Below are 17,496 nucleotides of genomic sequence, written 5' to 3'. Positions count from 1 at the left end.
CTCTCCCTCAGCACTCTTTCTCACCACTGAAAAAGAAAAAAGAAACCTTGTCTTCCTATCTCATTAAACACCACTTTCATCTACCCAACTATTCAAGCCAAAACCTAAAAGTAATTCCTGGTTTTATTTTTCCATCAGCCAAATAGTAAAATAGGTCAACAGTTCCTATAAATTCTACTACCAAAATATGTCCTACATGTGAATATTTTCTGCCATTTTTGTCTCTACCTTTGACAATGTCAACATCATTTCTCACAGAGACAATTTCAACAGCCTCTTAAATGGCTTTCCAGCATTCACGCTTTCCTTTCCACAACCGTTTGTTCACTTAGCAGCCAACATCATCTTGCTAAAGCATAAATCTTACTATGGCACACTCCCTTACTTAAAACTCTCCACTGACATTACACTCTGAAACAACCAGTGGGTCAAAGAAGAACTCACAGAGAAATTAGAAAATACTTTGGGACAAATGGAAATGAAAATGCAACATACAAAAACACATGATAACAGAGAAAGCAGTGCTCGGGGAAGTTTATAGCTATAAATACCTACATTTAAGGAAGAAAGATCTCAAATCAATAACCTAACTTCACACCTTAAAGAACTAGGAAAAAAAGAGCAAACCAAACTCATAGCTATCAGAAGGAAAAATAATAAAGATTACAGCAGAGATAAATAAAACAGAATAAAAAAAGAAAAGAGAAAATCACCAAGACCAAAAATTTGTTCTTTGAAAAGTTCAAGAAAATTGACAAACCTTAATTTATACTAAGATAAACAGAGAACACTGAAAGTACTAAAAACAGAAATGAAAATTGTGTACATTACTACTGGCCTTTTGGAAATAAAAAGGATTATAGAATTCTATGAATACTTACATGCCAATAAGTTAGATAACCTAGATGAAATGAATAAATTCCTAAACACAAACTACCAATACTGACTAAAGAAGAAAAAGAAGATCTGAACAGACCTATAACAAATAAAGAGATTGTATTAGTAATCAAAAATGTCCCAACATAGAATTCTACCAAACATTTAAAGAAGAATTAACACCAGTACTTCTCAAACTGTCCCATAAAGTAGAAGAGGCAAGAACATTCATAACTCATTCTGTGAGGTCGGCATTACCTTAATATCAAATCTAGACAATGGCATCACAAGAAAACTACAGAACAATATTCCTTATAAATATAGATGCAAAAACTCTCAACAAAATACCAAATCAAGTCCAGCAGCACATTATAAGGATTCCACATCATCACCAAATGGGATTTATCCCAGGAATGCAATGGTGATTCAACATATGAAATCAGTGTAATACACATTAATAGAATGAGGGGAAAGAATACATGATCATTTGATGCACAAAAAGCATTTGACAAAATCCAGTACCCTTTTATAATAAAAACACTCAAAAAAAATAAATAGAAAGGAACTTCCTCAACATGATAAAGTGCATTTATGAGATACTCGTAGGTTAGTTCATATACAATGGCAAAAGACTGAAAGTTTCCTGTCCCCCCCCAAAGACCAGGAACAAGACAAGAATGCCTGCTTTTACCACTTGTATTCAACACTGTACTAGAAGTTCTAGCCAGAGCAATTAGGTAAGAAAATGAAATAAAGGACATCCAAGTAAGGGAAAAGTATGAGGGGGTCTTCAAAAAGTTAATGGAAAGATTCATATTATCTTCCAATTCCACTTTCCCATGAACTTTTTGAAGTACCCTCATAAAACTCTCCTCACAGATAATTTAATCTTATGTATAGGAAAACTTACAGAATCAACAAAAAACTTATTAGAGCTAGTAGAAATTCAGTAAAGTAGCAAGATACAAGATCACACAAAAATAAGTTGTATTCCTATACACTAGAAATTGATAATCCAAAAATGAAATTTAAAATACAATTCCATTTATAATACCTTTGAAAAGATTAAAATGCTTAGGAACAAATTTAACCAAGAAGGTGTAAGACTTGTACACTGAAAACTACAGAATGTTGTTGCAAGAAATTGAAGATGGCCTAAATAGATGGAAAGATAGGCCATGGTCATGGATTGGAAGACTTAACACTGTTAAAATGACAATACTCCCTGATGTGGTCTACAGATTTAATGCAATCCTATCAAAATCCTAATGGCCTTTTTGCAGAAATGGAAAAGCTGATCCTAAAAATCATGGAAATGGAAGGGATGCATCATAACCAAAACAATCTTGGGGAAAAAAAGAAAACTAAAGTTGGAGGACATCAATTTCAAAACTTATGACAAAGTCACATTAATCAAATTAGTGTGGTACTGGCATAAGGATAGACTTATAGACCAATGGGATAGAATTGAGAGCCCAGAAATAAACCCACTCACCTATGGTCAGCTGAGTTTTGTCAAGGGTGCCAAGACTATTTAGTGGGGAAAGAACTGTCTTTTCAACAAATGATGCTGGGACAACCAGATAACCACATGCAAAACAAAAAGGATCGACCCTTACCTCACACCATATACAAAAATTAAATGTAATGGGTTAAAAACCTAAATGTAAGAGCTAAAACTATAAAACTCTTAGGGAAAAAAAAAAAAGGAATAAATCTTCATGACCTAGGATTTGGCAGTGGATTCTTAGACATGACACTAAAAGTGCCAGTAAAAAGAAGAAAAATATAGATAAATTGGACTTTAGCAAAATTAAAACTTTTTGTGCATCAAAGGACTTTCAAAAAAGTGAAAAGACAACCTACAGAATGGGAGAAAATGTTTGCAAGTCATATATCTGATAAGGGTTTACTATCTAAAATGTATCTAATTCTTATAACTGAACAACAAAAAGACAACCCAAATAAAAAATGGGCAAAGTACTTTAATACACATTTCTCCAGGTAAGATACACACGTGGCCTATAAGTACATGAAAAGATGTTCAACATCATTAGTCATTAGGGAAATGCAAATCAAAACCATAATGAAATGCCACTTCATACCCACTGGGATGGCTCGAATCAAAAACAGAAAATAAGTGCTGGTGAGGGTGTAGAGATATTGGAACCCTTGTGTATTTCTGGAGGAATGTAAAATAATGCAGCCTCCATGGAAAACAGTTTGGTGTTTCCTCGAAAAGTTAAACAGAGTTACCATATGACCCAGCAATTCTACTTGCAGAATACCCAAAAGAACTGAAAACATTCAACAAACACTTGGACAAAAATGCTCACAGCAGCACTATTCATAATAGCCAAAAGGTAGAAACAACCCAAATGGCAGTCAACTGATGATGAATAAACAAAATGTGCTATATGCATACAATGGAATATTTAGCCATAAAAGGAAAGAAGTATTGATTCATGCTACAATGTGGATGAACCTCAGAAACATTATGCTAAGTGAAAGAAGCCAGATATAAAAGATTGTAGGATTCCATTTATATATCCAGAATAGGTAAATCCATAGGGACAGAAAGCGTATTAGTGGTTGTCAGGGAATGTGGGAAAAGGAGAATGAGGAGTGACTGCTTAAAGGTTATGGAGTCTCCTTGGTGTGTGATGAAAATGTTTTGAAGCTCAGTGTAAGTGGTAGTTGCACAACATTGTGAATCTACTAAATGACACTGAATTGTACTTTTTAAAATGGTTAATTTTATGTTATCTTCATTTCACCTGAATTATTAAAAAAGGAAAAGAAACTTCTCTAGAAGTTTCCCTTGCACTTAAAACCCAACCTTTATATCACGGCTTAGGTCCTAAATGAGCTGACCTCTGCCTCTCTCTTCATCCTTATTTTCCACTCCTCTCCCTCTTGTTCAGTCTGCTTCTAGCACTGTTCTTGAACAATCTTATTACTATCTCAGAATCTTTGTTCTTGTGATTCCATTTTCTTGGGAACTGTTGTTGTCCTTCAGGTCTCCATTTAAATGGTAATTCTTTAGATAGGACTTACCTCACAATCCTATTAATGTTGATATCACTCCCTATCACACAGCAGTTTTTGGTATCTGAAATTATTTCTGCCTCCCCTTCACAAAACCCACGCCTGTGAGTTCTATGTGAGCAGGGTCCCTGTCTGCCTTGCTGATCACAATTTCAAGAAAGTAAAAGAGTGCCTGCAATTGTAGGCTTAACAACAATGTAAATAAATGAATGAACAGATGTAGCATTTCTAGATAGGAATTTACTAAGTTCGAAGAGAGCCCTTGTGTCTCCTAAAACTTTCCATTCCTATATATGGTGTCAGCATTTCCATTGTAATTAATGAAAAAGGTTCAACCAGCCATTTGAGTATCTATTATATGATATTCACTGAGCTCAGCTGTAGATACAGAGATGAGTAAGAAATGAACCCCTTACTTGTACTTAAAAAAGAGGAAATAAGTGTTTTTAAGGTCATGATGAATCATATGGCTTTCCATTTTATTGGCCTCTTGGAGGAATTGTGCAGGCAAATCAAATGTACATAGACTGCATTGCTAAGACAATGTTGTATTTGTAATGGTTGGTTTTCACTTTTTCTCCCCGCCCCTCAACATATTACATTAAAAAGGCCCGTGGAAATGCTCTGAAATAACATACAAAAGAAAATAAAATTCAACACTTTTTTTCAGAAATAGAGATGTGTTGAGTGAGATCAATGTGTTGTAATATGTTGAACTTTAGATAATATGCAACACTTTTAGCTTATGCTGTGATAGCAATAATTTTAAATAAAAAGGAACTTGGAGGAATGGGTTGTCACACTTATGAAACATTTGCCTTTAAATATTGATAGGTTTTTTCATTTACCCAATTTGATGTGCTTTTATTACCAGTCAAGTAACTACTTTCAGTATGAGTTTATAAGTACTATTGAAATTTGGAATAGATTTAATGTTAAAAAATTTTAAGCTTATTTAGAAACAATATTTAGCTTGTTTGAGGTGTTCTATGACATTTATTCTAAAAGTTTCTATTATACACTTATTTAATATTTTTTTAAGTTTAGAGCAGAAGTTGGCAAACTGTCTTAAAGGGCCATACAGAAAATATTTTAGGCTTTGTGGACCAAAAGGCAAATTTAAGGATATCATGTAAGTATCTGTACTTATATAGCCATTTCAAATGTAACCATTTAAAAATGTAAGAACCATTCTTAGCTTGCAGGCTGTTAAAAAACAAAAAGACTGGCCAGATTTGGTCTGTGGGCTGCAGCGTGTAGGCCCCAAGTTTAGAGAGAAAATTTTGAAGATCAGAATTCTGTTCTTTATTATAAAATTTTTTCCTCAGTTTATCTTACTATTTCACAGAATAGTGATTTAAATCAATTTTGCATTAGCAGAGGCTGTGTATATTAATTAGCTAATATAGCTAAATATCCTTGATTTTTCTATTCCAAACATATTTAAAATAAATTATCATTATAGCTAATGGCTTAGATTTCTTACCTGTATTGCAATCTAACACCTTGTTGGTGTAGGTTTACCACATGTCCTCAACCAAATAAGAGCTGTAAGGTGGCAACTGTTCCAGAAGTACACATGGAAAAGGACATGGAAGAGAGAAAAAATTTTACAGTATTAGTATAGCTTAGGTAGAAACCTAAATACTAAACTCTACAGCCATTACCACAGTGTTCTAAATGCTACCAAATCCTGATATCATGGACGCCCAACACCAACTTAAAAGGCCAGCATGTCCTTTGAATGGACTATGGTTTTCATATAGTATTTAATTCCACATTAAATTTGCAGTCCACAGTGACAAATTCTGCCAACTCTGACCTTAGGTGCCTAGTGTGGAGCTTCAGAGTTGCTGGAGGTATTGCTTTAGCCATTCTGTCACCATCACCTGTTAACAGTTAACCCAGTCATAGTTATATGTACACGAATAGATACTTATTTCTACGTTTCTTGGCATATCTAATTGAAAGTTGAAGCAAGCATGGAAGGAATTATAAGTGCTATGAATAAACAACTAAAGTAGAATTTTGAGCAAAATATCATACCAGGAAATAATAGCAATGGTCAAATCTAACTTGAAATATAAAACTTGGAGCATAATGGTAGGTGGTTCCTGAGACTGTTCTGTGCCACACCAGGTGACAGTATTATAACCAAGAGATAGGCTAGGTGGAAATCAGGGAATAGACTGGTGAGCAGCCTTAGAGCACACACCTGAATTACAGTAACGTATTCCATGTACATAGTATCTTTTGAAAAAGGCTAATAAGCCACATTTAGAAAGCAATATGCATATATAATAAACAGTAGCATGTTTGCAACTTTAAATTATTAGCATATATACCATATCCAAATTTTTCTCTTATTAGCGAGAAAATGTAATTTTTAGAATTTTCCTGTTGACATCTTTAAGGATATTTATTGTTGAGATTAAAGATTTTTAAAAAGTTATTTTTTTTCTCTAAACAAAAAATACTGCTGTGTTTTCATAGAGCTATGGAACTGATAACTAGTAGCTTTTCCATTGTTCATGCCAACATTTTTTATCTGAATATGAACTAGTAGAATGTTCCTAATATTAACGTTATTAATAAATTTGCAGAGCAATAAGCAAATTTAATATATAGGAATTCACTTTTTGAAAACTTTTTAAAATATATATTTGGGTTAATTTTCATATGTTCTGTTGCTTATGAACATCTTATGTTTTCATATGAAAAACTGAGAAAAATGTCTCTGGAAAAGAACTGGGTAAATAGGTCCTGGAAGCATGTGAGACTGTTTTAGCAGTACAATTAGGATTTTGCATTTCTGGAATTGAATTTGCTATTGAAGAGCTATAGATATATGGTTAAAAATTTTGACTTTACCTCCAATATATAAGAATACATTTAGATCTGTAATTACCATATAATTCCACAAGGTGGACCTCTTGATGTTAGAGTTTTTTTCCCATTTCAATTGTCCAAAAATTACTCAGGTGATATAATTTCAAGTCCCTGTAAATTTTTTAAATGTACTTTTTTCAAAGACATATGATATACTATTCCCCAACATATCAGATTAAAACTTAATAGGTGTTTCTAGAAGAGATCTAATTTCCTCTCACAAAATTACAATAAAGTTTTAAAAAATCTTTTAAACTCTTAAAAACAATTTCATGATTTAAATATTGTTATTTTAATAATTAATATTTTGTTAAAATAGGAGCAAATGATTTGTGAATTCAATGTATTTTTTAAAAATCTCATTATTCAATACTGTTAGAATGAAGATTTCAGATAATTCATATACTGTTTCTGTTACTGAATGAGAAGGCAGAAATAGTTTTTCCTAAGTCTTCTAATGCTCTTAAGTTTTTCTTTAAATTTATACAACATATGCATATTTATATACAGTCATGTGTTGCTTAACGATAGGGATACGTTCTGAGAAATGCTTCATTAGGCAATTTCATCATTGTGGGAACATCATGGATTGTACTTACGTAAGCCTAGATGGTATAATCTATTACACACCTAGGCTATATTGTACGGCCTTTATAATCGTATGGGATCATTGTCATATATGCAGTTGATTGTTTACTGAAACATTGTTATGCAGTGCATGACTGTACATACACATGTATCTCGCCAGTACCATATGATTTATGAAATGCTTTTTAGTCTTTCCTCCAACTAACTTAAGAGATATTTGACATGTGATGTTGTATACTTATTTAGTACAAGATTAAGTATACTTACAGGTGCAGAGTAAGTATACTTGATTCACAGCTCTAGTTTATCTCTTAACCCTTACAATACCCAATAAGAACATGAAATATAGAAGTATGATTTAGAGTAATAGTTTGATTAATAAAAATACAATGGTAGGAGTTAGATACTGTTGCCAAAAATTTTGATTAAAATGAAGATGTCTGCCAGTTTTAAGATGTTAGAACCTTTGACTCTGAACCAACCCCAAATGTCCTTTGGCTATCCTGCACTTTTTTATTATCCATTAGTTATGGGACTTTACTTGAGCAAAAAGCTAAACATGTGTCCCATCTATCAGGTCATCTCTAACCACAGGCTTCATCTAGTTCTTTTTTAAGTAAAACCGATCCTTTGTGTTTTGGGGGCCAGAGTGGTTTCTAGAAGGGTAACAACTTTTCCTTTTCTTTGTTTCATAGTAAGCATACAGATATTTCTAAGTGAAGGAGATTGAAATATGTTATATATAATTTGGGCTTCAATTAATATTTTTCATTGAATAAAATATAAAATAGGGGGAGCTACTAATATGTAGCTTAAAATAGAGAAGAATTAAAAGTTTTTGGTGGTTGGCCACAAATAATGGCTCATGAATAAAACAGAATATATATAGAGAGAATATATATACATACATCTTAAATGCTTATAAGATTAAGTAACTGACTTACAGTTAGAAAGTATTTAGATATCTCATTTCACAAAGAAGTTGAGGCTCAGAGAAGTCAAGTGGTTCTTAGACGGTAACAAAGCAAATAAGAGGTAGAGCTGGAATTTTTCTAACATAATTTCTTACAGAAAACTATAATTCAACTAATAATATGTTTGCTAGTATCTAGGACTGACCAGGAGTCCCTTTGGATAAAATGCTACCACAAGGATTAAGCAGTTTCCATAGGCGCCTGACCCACAAGCAGTCTTCAAGTAGAAAAGGAAAGATAGTGGAAAACAATGAGGTAGCATATGTGGTAAGCAGTTAGAGGAAGCCCAATTGCTCAGGTACTAACTGGCTAACATTTATTGGATTCCTAGAATGCTGGATGCTGTGCCAGCACTTTAATCTCATTTAGACATTATAGCAGTGTAAGAAAGATATGATCATTCTATAGAGAAAATAAATAACTTGCTGAATAGTGCAGAGTATGGATTTGAGCACAGGTTCTGTAAACTCCTAGTCACGCTGCAAGCCACTGCGCTTCCCTCCTGACTCACAGTGTCTGGGAGGGAGAAAGGGAAGGCTCATCTCTCTAAAGACACTTATTTAAAAGACAAGTAAAAATATTCTTCAGGACATATTTGTTATTTAGATTGTTTCCTCCTTTGGGCAAAGATTAATTTTCACCCTTGGGCTGGGGCAAATTTCCTTTCTTCATAATAATCGCCACTCATTCTAAACCTTTGTCTTTTATAGCAGGGTTTTTAATAATGTTTGCAAATGTGACCTTAAAAATACTCAAAGAGGGCATAATTTTTTTTTTGGTAGAATTTTTTAACAAGTTATTGCCTATTTCTAGGTTATATGCATTTTTCAATACTCATTGATACATAAATTTAGATTAACTTGAAAAATATGATTTGATTTTCTAAGGCAAAAACCATATATACTGACAGAATTTACAAAACACATAAGTTAGAATTCTCTTTCATGTTTGGATTCTGATGACTTGACTTATTTCACAAATCCCTGTTCTAAGATATTACTCATCCCAACCCCAAGAAAATGTAAAGCCTGAGTTAATTTCCTGCAATAAGTAGTCATTTAATTAAAGAACAAAATTAACAGGAATCAAAATGTTGCAGCTGTATTTTTTGTTAGACATTATATAAAAAAGAAAAAGTATAATACAGTAAATCATTTTGTATAACATGAACATAAAGAGTTTTCAAATTAATCATGATCAGAATAAAAATGTCTTTTCAACATAATACTGAATGACACTGCGTCATATGTCCCTCATGTCAGAGGCCTGGGAGTGGTGAGCCTGCACATGCACATTGCCCATCCTCTGTTACACTGCAGAACTGTAAAACAAGTTTGAAAGGCAAACAACAGGTTTCTTCTGGTAGAGTTACTTTGGGTCTTAACTGACCCCAACAGTTCACACTCCTCAGACACTAAAGACGGAAGTGTGTCCTCTGGTTACTCCTCTTGCAGGTAAGTGAGGCCAAGGTTGCACCTGTGTGTGTGATCCTACTCTCTTCACAAACACAGCAGGTAGTCTTGAGCTGAATTTCAGGAAAGTTCCCTGATGAATGTTCAGTGTTGGTATCAAAAATTAAACACAAATTCTTCTCAGAAGAAAATCTCTATGGCCTGTGGAATCTAGAAATTATGAAAAAGTCAGAGAATTTAAGGTTATACATTTCTAATAGTTAAAATTGCCAAAAACCTTCCACAAATAAATTTGCTGCTATGAAAAGCTTCTCAGAAGATCAATATGTAAAATGTGAGGATCAAGCTGCTCTGGTTAAAGTAGTGCAGAGCCTCAGAGGGCTCCCAACTCCCAGGTCCTTCTTGTACACGAACATGTATTTTATGCTGAATTCTGAGGGCTACCTAGAACTTAGTTTGAAAGATGCTAGTTAAACCCTTGAAGTACATAGAAAGGGCTTTGCTAAAACAGTAGAAGTAATGAATTGATTTATAAATTATTGGAAATTATAAAAGAGTTATAAGGGTTTTTTGTAGCATTAGTGATGTTTAATACACTCAAGAAAACCTCATTTGACTAAAAATATTGTTCTGACTCTTTAAAATTGATATGAAGTACTGAAATGTGGTGTAAAGATCTTATAATTATTTTCTGATGTTTAAGTTCACTCTTTAAAACTTTGTCATCTAAGAAAGCTATCGAACTCATGACAGATGATACATATCCTTAATAATATCTTTCAGTAAAATATAATGGAAAAATATTAACTTGAGATTACCATACATAGGATATGTAGTCATTATATCCTATTTCTTTAAAACAGAATGAACATAAAAATAATTGTGCATGTTTTGCTACAGAATGTTTACTTCCTAAACATACATAAGACCTATTCAAAATAATCAAAAATAAGATGATCTATTCCTCCCTGAAGTATACTAGTCATGGGAGGAATCTTTAAAAATTTTTGAAACAAACTATTTATTTGCATAATTTTCTCCTATCCTTCCAGCCTTCTCTTCTTTCCTAGATGAGTACATCAAGGATGAGTATATTCATACCAAAACCACTGGGAAAGATAGAATTCCATCATACCTGGTTCCTGTTCCATAATCATATTGAGCTTAGAGACTAAATCTTTTAAATAACAGTTGCAGTCACTGTTTCATGACAAACAGAAAGGTAAAGGGACACATTATCTTATTTAGTTTAAAGCCTTATTTATATGCAGGATTTCCATTCTCCTTGTATTGGGGCTTGAGCATCTTTAGACAAAGGGAGAGAGGACAAAGCAACTGCTTCAATTAAAGGCTCGTTGCATCACAATCACTGCCTTTAGGATAAAAAGTGTGTGAGAACTTGAAATAATTATTACTGATCACTGGTTGTGGCCATAGAAAAGAAGCGAGGAAATACTAAATGAATATATAGCTCAGTGAGTAAAGAGAAGTAAATCTTTTACCAAATATGTTATCACCAAGAATCTCAGTGTCTTCCCTTGTATATGGTAGCATGGACAGAAAATGTATTCACCTTGATGGGAAAAGTCTCGATTATGGAAGAATCAGCCAATATATTCCCAGTGGAAGGTAAGCTCCATGAAGATGGGAGCCTCCTTTATCATATTCACAGTTGTATTCTCAGCACCTAGAATGGTGCCGGGCACATAGTAGGTACTCAGATATTTGATGAGGAAATGAATGCACACTCAGCTTTAGGGGAACATTAGCTTGTGTTAAAGATATGAATATAAATTTAAATAAGATAGGAAAAAACGGGAAGGTAGAGAGTGAGTACATATAAATAAATTGGCAAGTTCTATAAATTGGAACAATTCTGAATATTAGAGGAAGGGAATTAAATATATAGGAAAATTACTTTCATTGCTTTGAGACCAATTTTCTTAAATATAAACAAACTACTTAAATAAACCAATGACCTATTTAATACTGTTCTCCTACATATCACCTGTCACCAGACCCTATAAAAAACCATGGGAGCAAACAGCATTTTTGAGGTGCATTCTGTTTGTTCTATACAGTTCTCTGCAGAAATCCTGAATTTGTTTAGCTTGATACATAGTTATTTGTGGCTTGTGTGTTTAAGTATCATAAAATTCATACCAACGGAAATCTGACCTTGTCAAATGCTTGCTTGATGCATGTACCTCCATTTCATTACTTTTGTATTCATTTAATTCTTTACGAATTGCTGCCTGAAATTTAAAAACAGGACATTGCTTTTTAGAAAATTCAAAAGTTCACAGGGAAATTAGTATCATGTTTATGGATTAACAGCCATTCCTAATACTTGCTGACTCTATGAGAGTACTTCAAAAAGTTTGTGGTAAAATGGAATTAAAAGATGATGTGAATCTTTCCATAAACTTTTTGAAGTACCCTCATATATTATTTTGTAATATATAGCAAAAACAAGAAGTGATTTTTTGTTCAGCATTTAGACTGTCTTACTCATTTTTTATTGTCCTACCAAGCTAGAACGCAGCTGGTATACTGAGAGTCTCTAGTGCATTAATTTGCTATGCTTGTAGTAGGAAGACAACCCCTATACCTAATAGATGGACGAAGCACATACTCAGGGCACTAACGAAGTAGGAGCACCGAAATAATGAGTAAAGTTCAGATTTTGGTGAACTTGGAATTTTGCAATCAGACAATCTAGAAAGTCATTCTAACTACATCAAAGTCTTCAGTGCTCTTCAGGGCATCTCCTCCAGCTTGCCCAGGCCCATTTTCATCATGAACTTCTTTCTCAGATAATCCCTCAGAGGCCAGGTGAAACAAAAACATCAGACATGGCCTTTGTGACAAGCAAAGCCTTTGAGTTAAGAATTTCAGAGGCAAATTATTCCCATATTCAAATACGTATGCTGCCAGATACTTTTCTTCTCCCCTATCACTGTGTTCCTCCGAGCACTTCAACCAAGAGTTAGTCCAACTCTAACATGTCTGCATTTCTCCAAGTTGATTTATAAGCTCACATATTCTCATATTCCTACTCAGCATATAAAGAATGAACACTTAGCAAATTCAGCATATTCACTGGCTGAATGTATAATTTTTCTCTTCCTAAAGGCTTTAAGTGTTCTGAAAATCACTAGAGGCAAGAAGGTATGAAGGAAAGACTATGTAGACAGATGGTCCTGGGCTTAAATCCTGCCGGTTAATGGCATTTGACCATGGACAAGAACTTACCCTCTCTCTGCTCAGTAAGTGTCCATTCCCTCTACTTCACCCCAGCACCTCTGTGGCCTACTGCCTCCTTGATCTCTCCCTGCCTCTACAACTGTTCAGTTCAGACTCCTCAGGAAGTTTCCAGAGATGTCTCAAACTGGACAAGTTCCAGGCAGAATCTAGAGCTTCCTCTATATACACTGTAGAGGCTTTCCTGAATCCCTCCTGAGTCAGTTCCATTCCTCTTTGTCCCCCCTGTAGCTCATTTTGTTTACACCTATCATCTGATCTCTTTTATGCCAGCTTTGCCTACTTTTGATTCATCCCTCAGACTAAGGTTTCTCAACTCTTGACATCTGGGACCAAATAGTTCTCTCTTGGGGGGCTGTTCTGTGCATGTTTAGCAGCTTCCCTGACCTCTACCCACTAGATGTTGCAATAGCACCCCCAGTTGTGACAACCAAAAATGTCTCCAAACATTGCCACATATCCCTAGGGCCCAAACTGTCCCCTAGTTGGGAATCACTGCTCAATTCTGACCCCGAATTATCTTTGTGAAACGAACATCTGGTCAAGGCATAGCTTTAATTTAAATAGCTAATGGCTCCCATTGTCTATGAATAAACTCCCTGGCATGACAGGTTTTGCCCTTATTACAGGATTCAACACCCCAACCAGCACAGACAGTTCTGTACCTTATCTGCTGCTGACAGTCTTGTCCAGGGTTTGTCTGCTCTCCTGTCATAGTCTTGCGCTTTTGCTACTTCTACATAGTCACTGAATCGTATCAGGATTTTTCTGTCTCTTAATTCATCAACGGTGGGTCTCTGATTAAGCTAAAATAAAAGATCATCACAGTTAGTTATCACATGCCAAGCTAGCTTTCTTGAAATACTCTGAACAAACACCACATTTCTATAAACAAAAATAAAACTCTGAAACCACGAAATACATCCTGAACACAATCAATCTCTAATGTGAAGGGCTTACATTAGTTACTCATAAATCACAATCCCCCTTCCTTGAATACAGGATTCAAAGATTCAATCCTTATAAGAAGGATTCACACCCCTGACAGTGCATAGCACAGGCACAAGGAATAGTTGATGAATTAACTTAGAATAAATTTTATGCAATTAGAGGCTTCTTTTCAAGTACCATTAGATAAGCTTAAAAGAAAATTACTGATAAAGTTACAATGCTAACTACTAATAGTACTCACACATCAAGCTCAAGAAGGATATTCTATTAACTATTAACAGCATTATTCTGTTAATAATGGAATGACAGAATTTCATTATTTTTAAAAGGAGCACAGTGGAGAGGGGAAAACAGCAGCTAGAATTTAGAAATAGGGCTTTAAAAGTAGCTTAAATTTTATAGAATTGCTACATATATTGGCCATGGTACATTTTAAATGAGTCACAAATAAAAATCCTTGAGTCTAGTAAAGTTTTCTACAATCAAGTAGCTTCTAGCCATATTGAAGGTGACCAAAAGCAATGGGTCTAAAAAGTAAAACAGTGATATCCAGGTATGCTTTTCTTAGACACTGTGTAAATTAAGAAAATGCCCAGTCAACTTCTGGCTAGAAATAAGTGTATATGTCATCAGGATTGTATTGCCTCTCCAAGTGCCACTGTGCTGGGGAAGGACATCATCCAGAGGGGATGTCAGAGTCGCACAATAGGGTGTAGCAAAAGGCACTGCTTTTTAGAGTAGTCTAGTGATTTATTTCATTGTTGCTGAACAAATATTCTGATTCAGCTGATGCCATATTGTCCAGGAACTCATTATTCACAATTACAGAGTGATGTCTTGCATCACCCATCCCAACTGCTACAGAAGCAGCTTTTTTCTAGTCTATCTTTTAAAAATTATTATTCAGGAACTAAAACGCTAAAACTATAGTACCTTTCTTGTCAATCTTTGCTTGATTTCTCTTCTTTCTTCCTGCTCTGTCTGATCATTCCTTTCTGTGAAAGATTAAAGTAAAAAGAAGAAAAAAAAACAGGTTGAGACTTTCTTGAGCAGGGAAGTATATTCAAGATCTCCATATCTCTGGTAGCTGAAGGTGGGATATTAAGGACATCTTTTGCTACATCACAGTTTCTGTGTTTCTACTTTGCCAGTGGATGCTCAGGGCAGTCATGGTCTCAGTGTTACACAGAGATGCTTGCACTAAAGGAAGCATTGCTATCTTTCCAGCCTTGTTCTCCTTGGCCCTTCTCTACATTAGAAACAACCACAGATATCACAGCTCTTTATTTCCAGAAAGCAGATCTCTATGTCTGTCTCCCTCTCTTTCTCACTGACTATCTCTCTCTTCTCTACCCAAATATCTTTTCCTGTAAATTTACATCTAGGAACATAGATGGTACACAAAAATAGCTGAAGTGAGTAAATAAATGTATAAATACACTTGAATATAAATAGCACTGTCACTGCCTTTTTGTTTTTTTCAGGTTTGCATACTTTTTAGCCTTTTTGTTTTTAATAGGTGTGCATACTTTTTAGCCAAACAACACAATATATGCAACACTCTCTTCAGATTCTGGGCAACATATGCTTGCCTGGAATTTAGATTTGGGGGGTATATTTCAAATCTGTACATGTCTATGAACCTGGCTGACTCTCCATTGCTAAAGCACAAACACTTTAGTATGATAGTGACTTTGAAAGGAGCCCAAGTCCCTCACCGAAATTGGCTTTGCTTGGTGAATTGTGACTATTAACATTCAAGCTGTGTTCACATCTATACTTGAAAGCTAAAAATAGACCAGAGTGCTGAGATGTAGTATAAAATAAAATGTATGCCTTGCCCTGGGATACAAGATAATGGCTGTCCTATTTTTGGTGCTGTGTGTTACTAAATAATGCCACAGGTCCCTGACCTAAACAGAGCTCTAATTCCTAGGAAAGATAGATATCTCAACCATCAGTACTCCTAGAAATACTGGCAAGTTTTAGAAAGAGAAATCCTGCTACTCGCAATTAACATAATTTCACATTATCTGCCTTTACTTAAAAGATGCATTTAAAACACTGTACACTTGAGAGATTGGATATATGTGTGTTTAATATATTAGCCATTGCACTTTTCAGTGATTTTTAAAAAGAGAGTCATTTTGGATTAGGTGTTTTAGAAAAAGAAATGAAACCCTGTTGTGTGCTTAGTTCTTTATCCAAGTGATAAACCAAAAGAAACCATACTTATAAGCTATAATCAGAAAGGTGATGATACAATTAGAAAAAAAATTGCCAAAGTATCACATATAAGTCCAGCCATGAAGGATTTTAGTGTGATATTAAATTAATTCTTCAGATTTCTTAAAAAGAGTCCATGGACAAATCCCAAGTATAGCTTCCATGTGAAAAAACTGAAGCAAAATCAAGTCTTTGGCTTTTTAATTGTGAAGAACGTTATGATCGTTACCAAGGTCATATGAGCAAGCAGGGTCTCTGGAAAGTTGATCTTTGAAAGTCCCTTTCAGAATGCTTCTCTGAGCTGGCATTCTGTCGAACACCTCCTCCAAGAAGTCCTTCCTGATAGCCCAAGCCCACTTGCTTCTCCCTCTAATTTTCCCTTAGTGACATGTTTGGCAATCTCTTGTTCCCAGACCCAGAAAACACTGTGCCTTATGAGAAACAAAGGATTCATAATTGGGGCCTCTATATCCATATTTCTGGAGATAGCTCCAGTAGCTTGAACAGTTCTACACCAATCTTCCAAAAATATTCAGGAAGTTATTATTGCCTCTAATGCAGTGATTAGGAACATGGACAATGGCGCTAGGCAAACCTTGGGTTGAACTCTAGCTTTGTCCTCTTGCCATTATTCGTTTGTTAAAAAGTCGTATTACCTCTCCAAGCCCTAGCTTCTTCACAAGTAAAATGGGGACAGCGTGCAAGCCTCACAAATTTGTTGTAATGATTAAATGAGGGAACAAACGCCAAGCACTGAGTGCAATGCCTGGTGCAGACTGGGCCTGACAAAGAGTTATCATTATGATTGTATATAAAGGGGCCACCATGCCTTATGCGCTTATATCCATAAATACACAGGCAGGGTTCTGAGTGCTCCTCAGATATGATCGCAATTGGTCATGAGTTCCCCACTTGAAGGGAAGCAAATACAAAGGATGATATTCTAAGAACTGATTATAAACAGAAAATTCAGTATAGCATGAGTCTTTGAAGTCTCATGTTTCAAGGGCCTGTGTATATGACGGTATGATGTTCTATTTATGGTTACGCTTTTCTCATCCCCACAGAACAAAAGAAAACAAACCACATGCTCATCATAAACTTAGTAGTGAAATTCTCAGGTCCTCCCATGACAATTGAGAAGGCTTCCAAGCTAAGGACAAATCTGTGATTTGCTCATGCAGGTGCAGTGTTTATGGCAGGATTGCCATGGCTACTGCACAGGAAATCTATTTTCCCTTTTGTGCACTGAGGTGAGTGCAGTCAGT

General features: G+C 34.9%; 1 protein-coding gene across 1 annotated transcript in view; it reads right to left on the bottom strand.

Moving 5' to 3' along the window:
• Nucleotides 1–11,928: 11,928 nt before the first annotated feature.
• PHACTR3 (phosphatase and actin regulator 3) overlaps nucleotides 11,929–17,496 on the bottom strand; it is a 210,262-nt gene continuing 204,694 nt past the window's right edge. The window contains exons 10-12 of the mRNA XM_063096382.1: nucleotides 14,936–14,997; nucleotides 13,717–13,857; nucleotides 11,929–12,042 (exon numbers count right to left, since the gene is read on the bottom strand). Of these exons, the coding sequence (XP_062952452.1) occupies nucleotides 11,929–12,042; nucleotides 13,717–13,857; nucleotides 14,936–14,997 (317 nt within the window). The remainder of the gene's footprint in view (nucleotides 12,043–13,716; nucleotides 13,858–14,935; nucleotides 14,998–17,496) is intronic.

The sequence above is a fragment of the Cynocephalus volans genome, chromosome 1 (genome assembly GCF_027409185.1).
Source record: "Cynocephalus volans isolate mCynVol1 chromosome 1, mCynVol1.pri, whole genome shotgun sequence".
In the NCBI taxonomy this organism is placed as follows: domain Eukaryota; kingdom Metazoa; phylum Chordata; class Mammalia; order Dermoptera; family Cynocephalidae; genus Cynocephalus; species Cynocephalus volans.
This window is presented reverse-complemented; position numbering and strand designations above follow the sequence as displayed.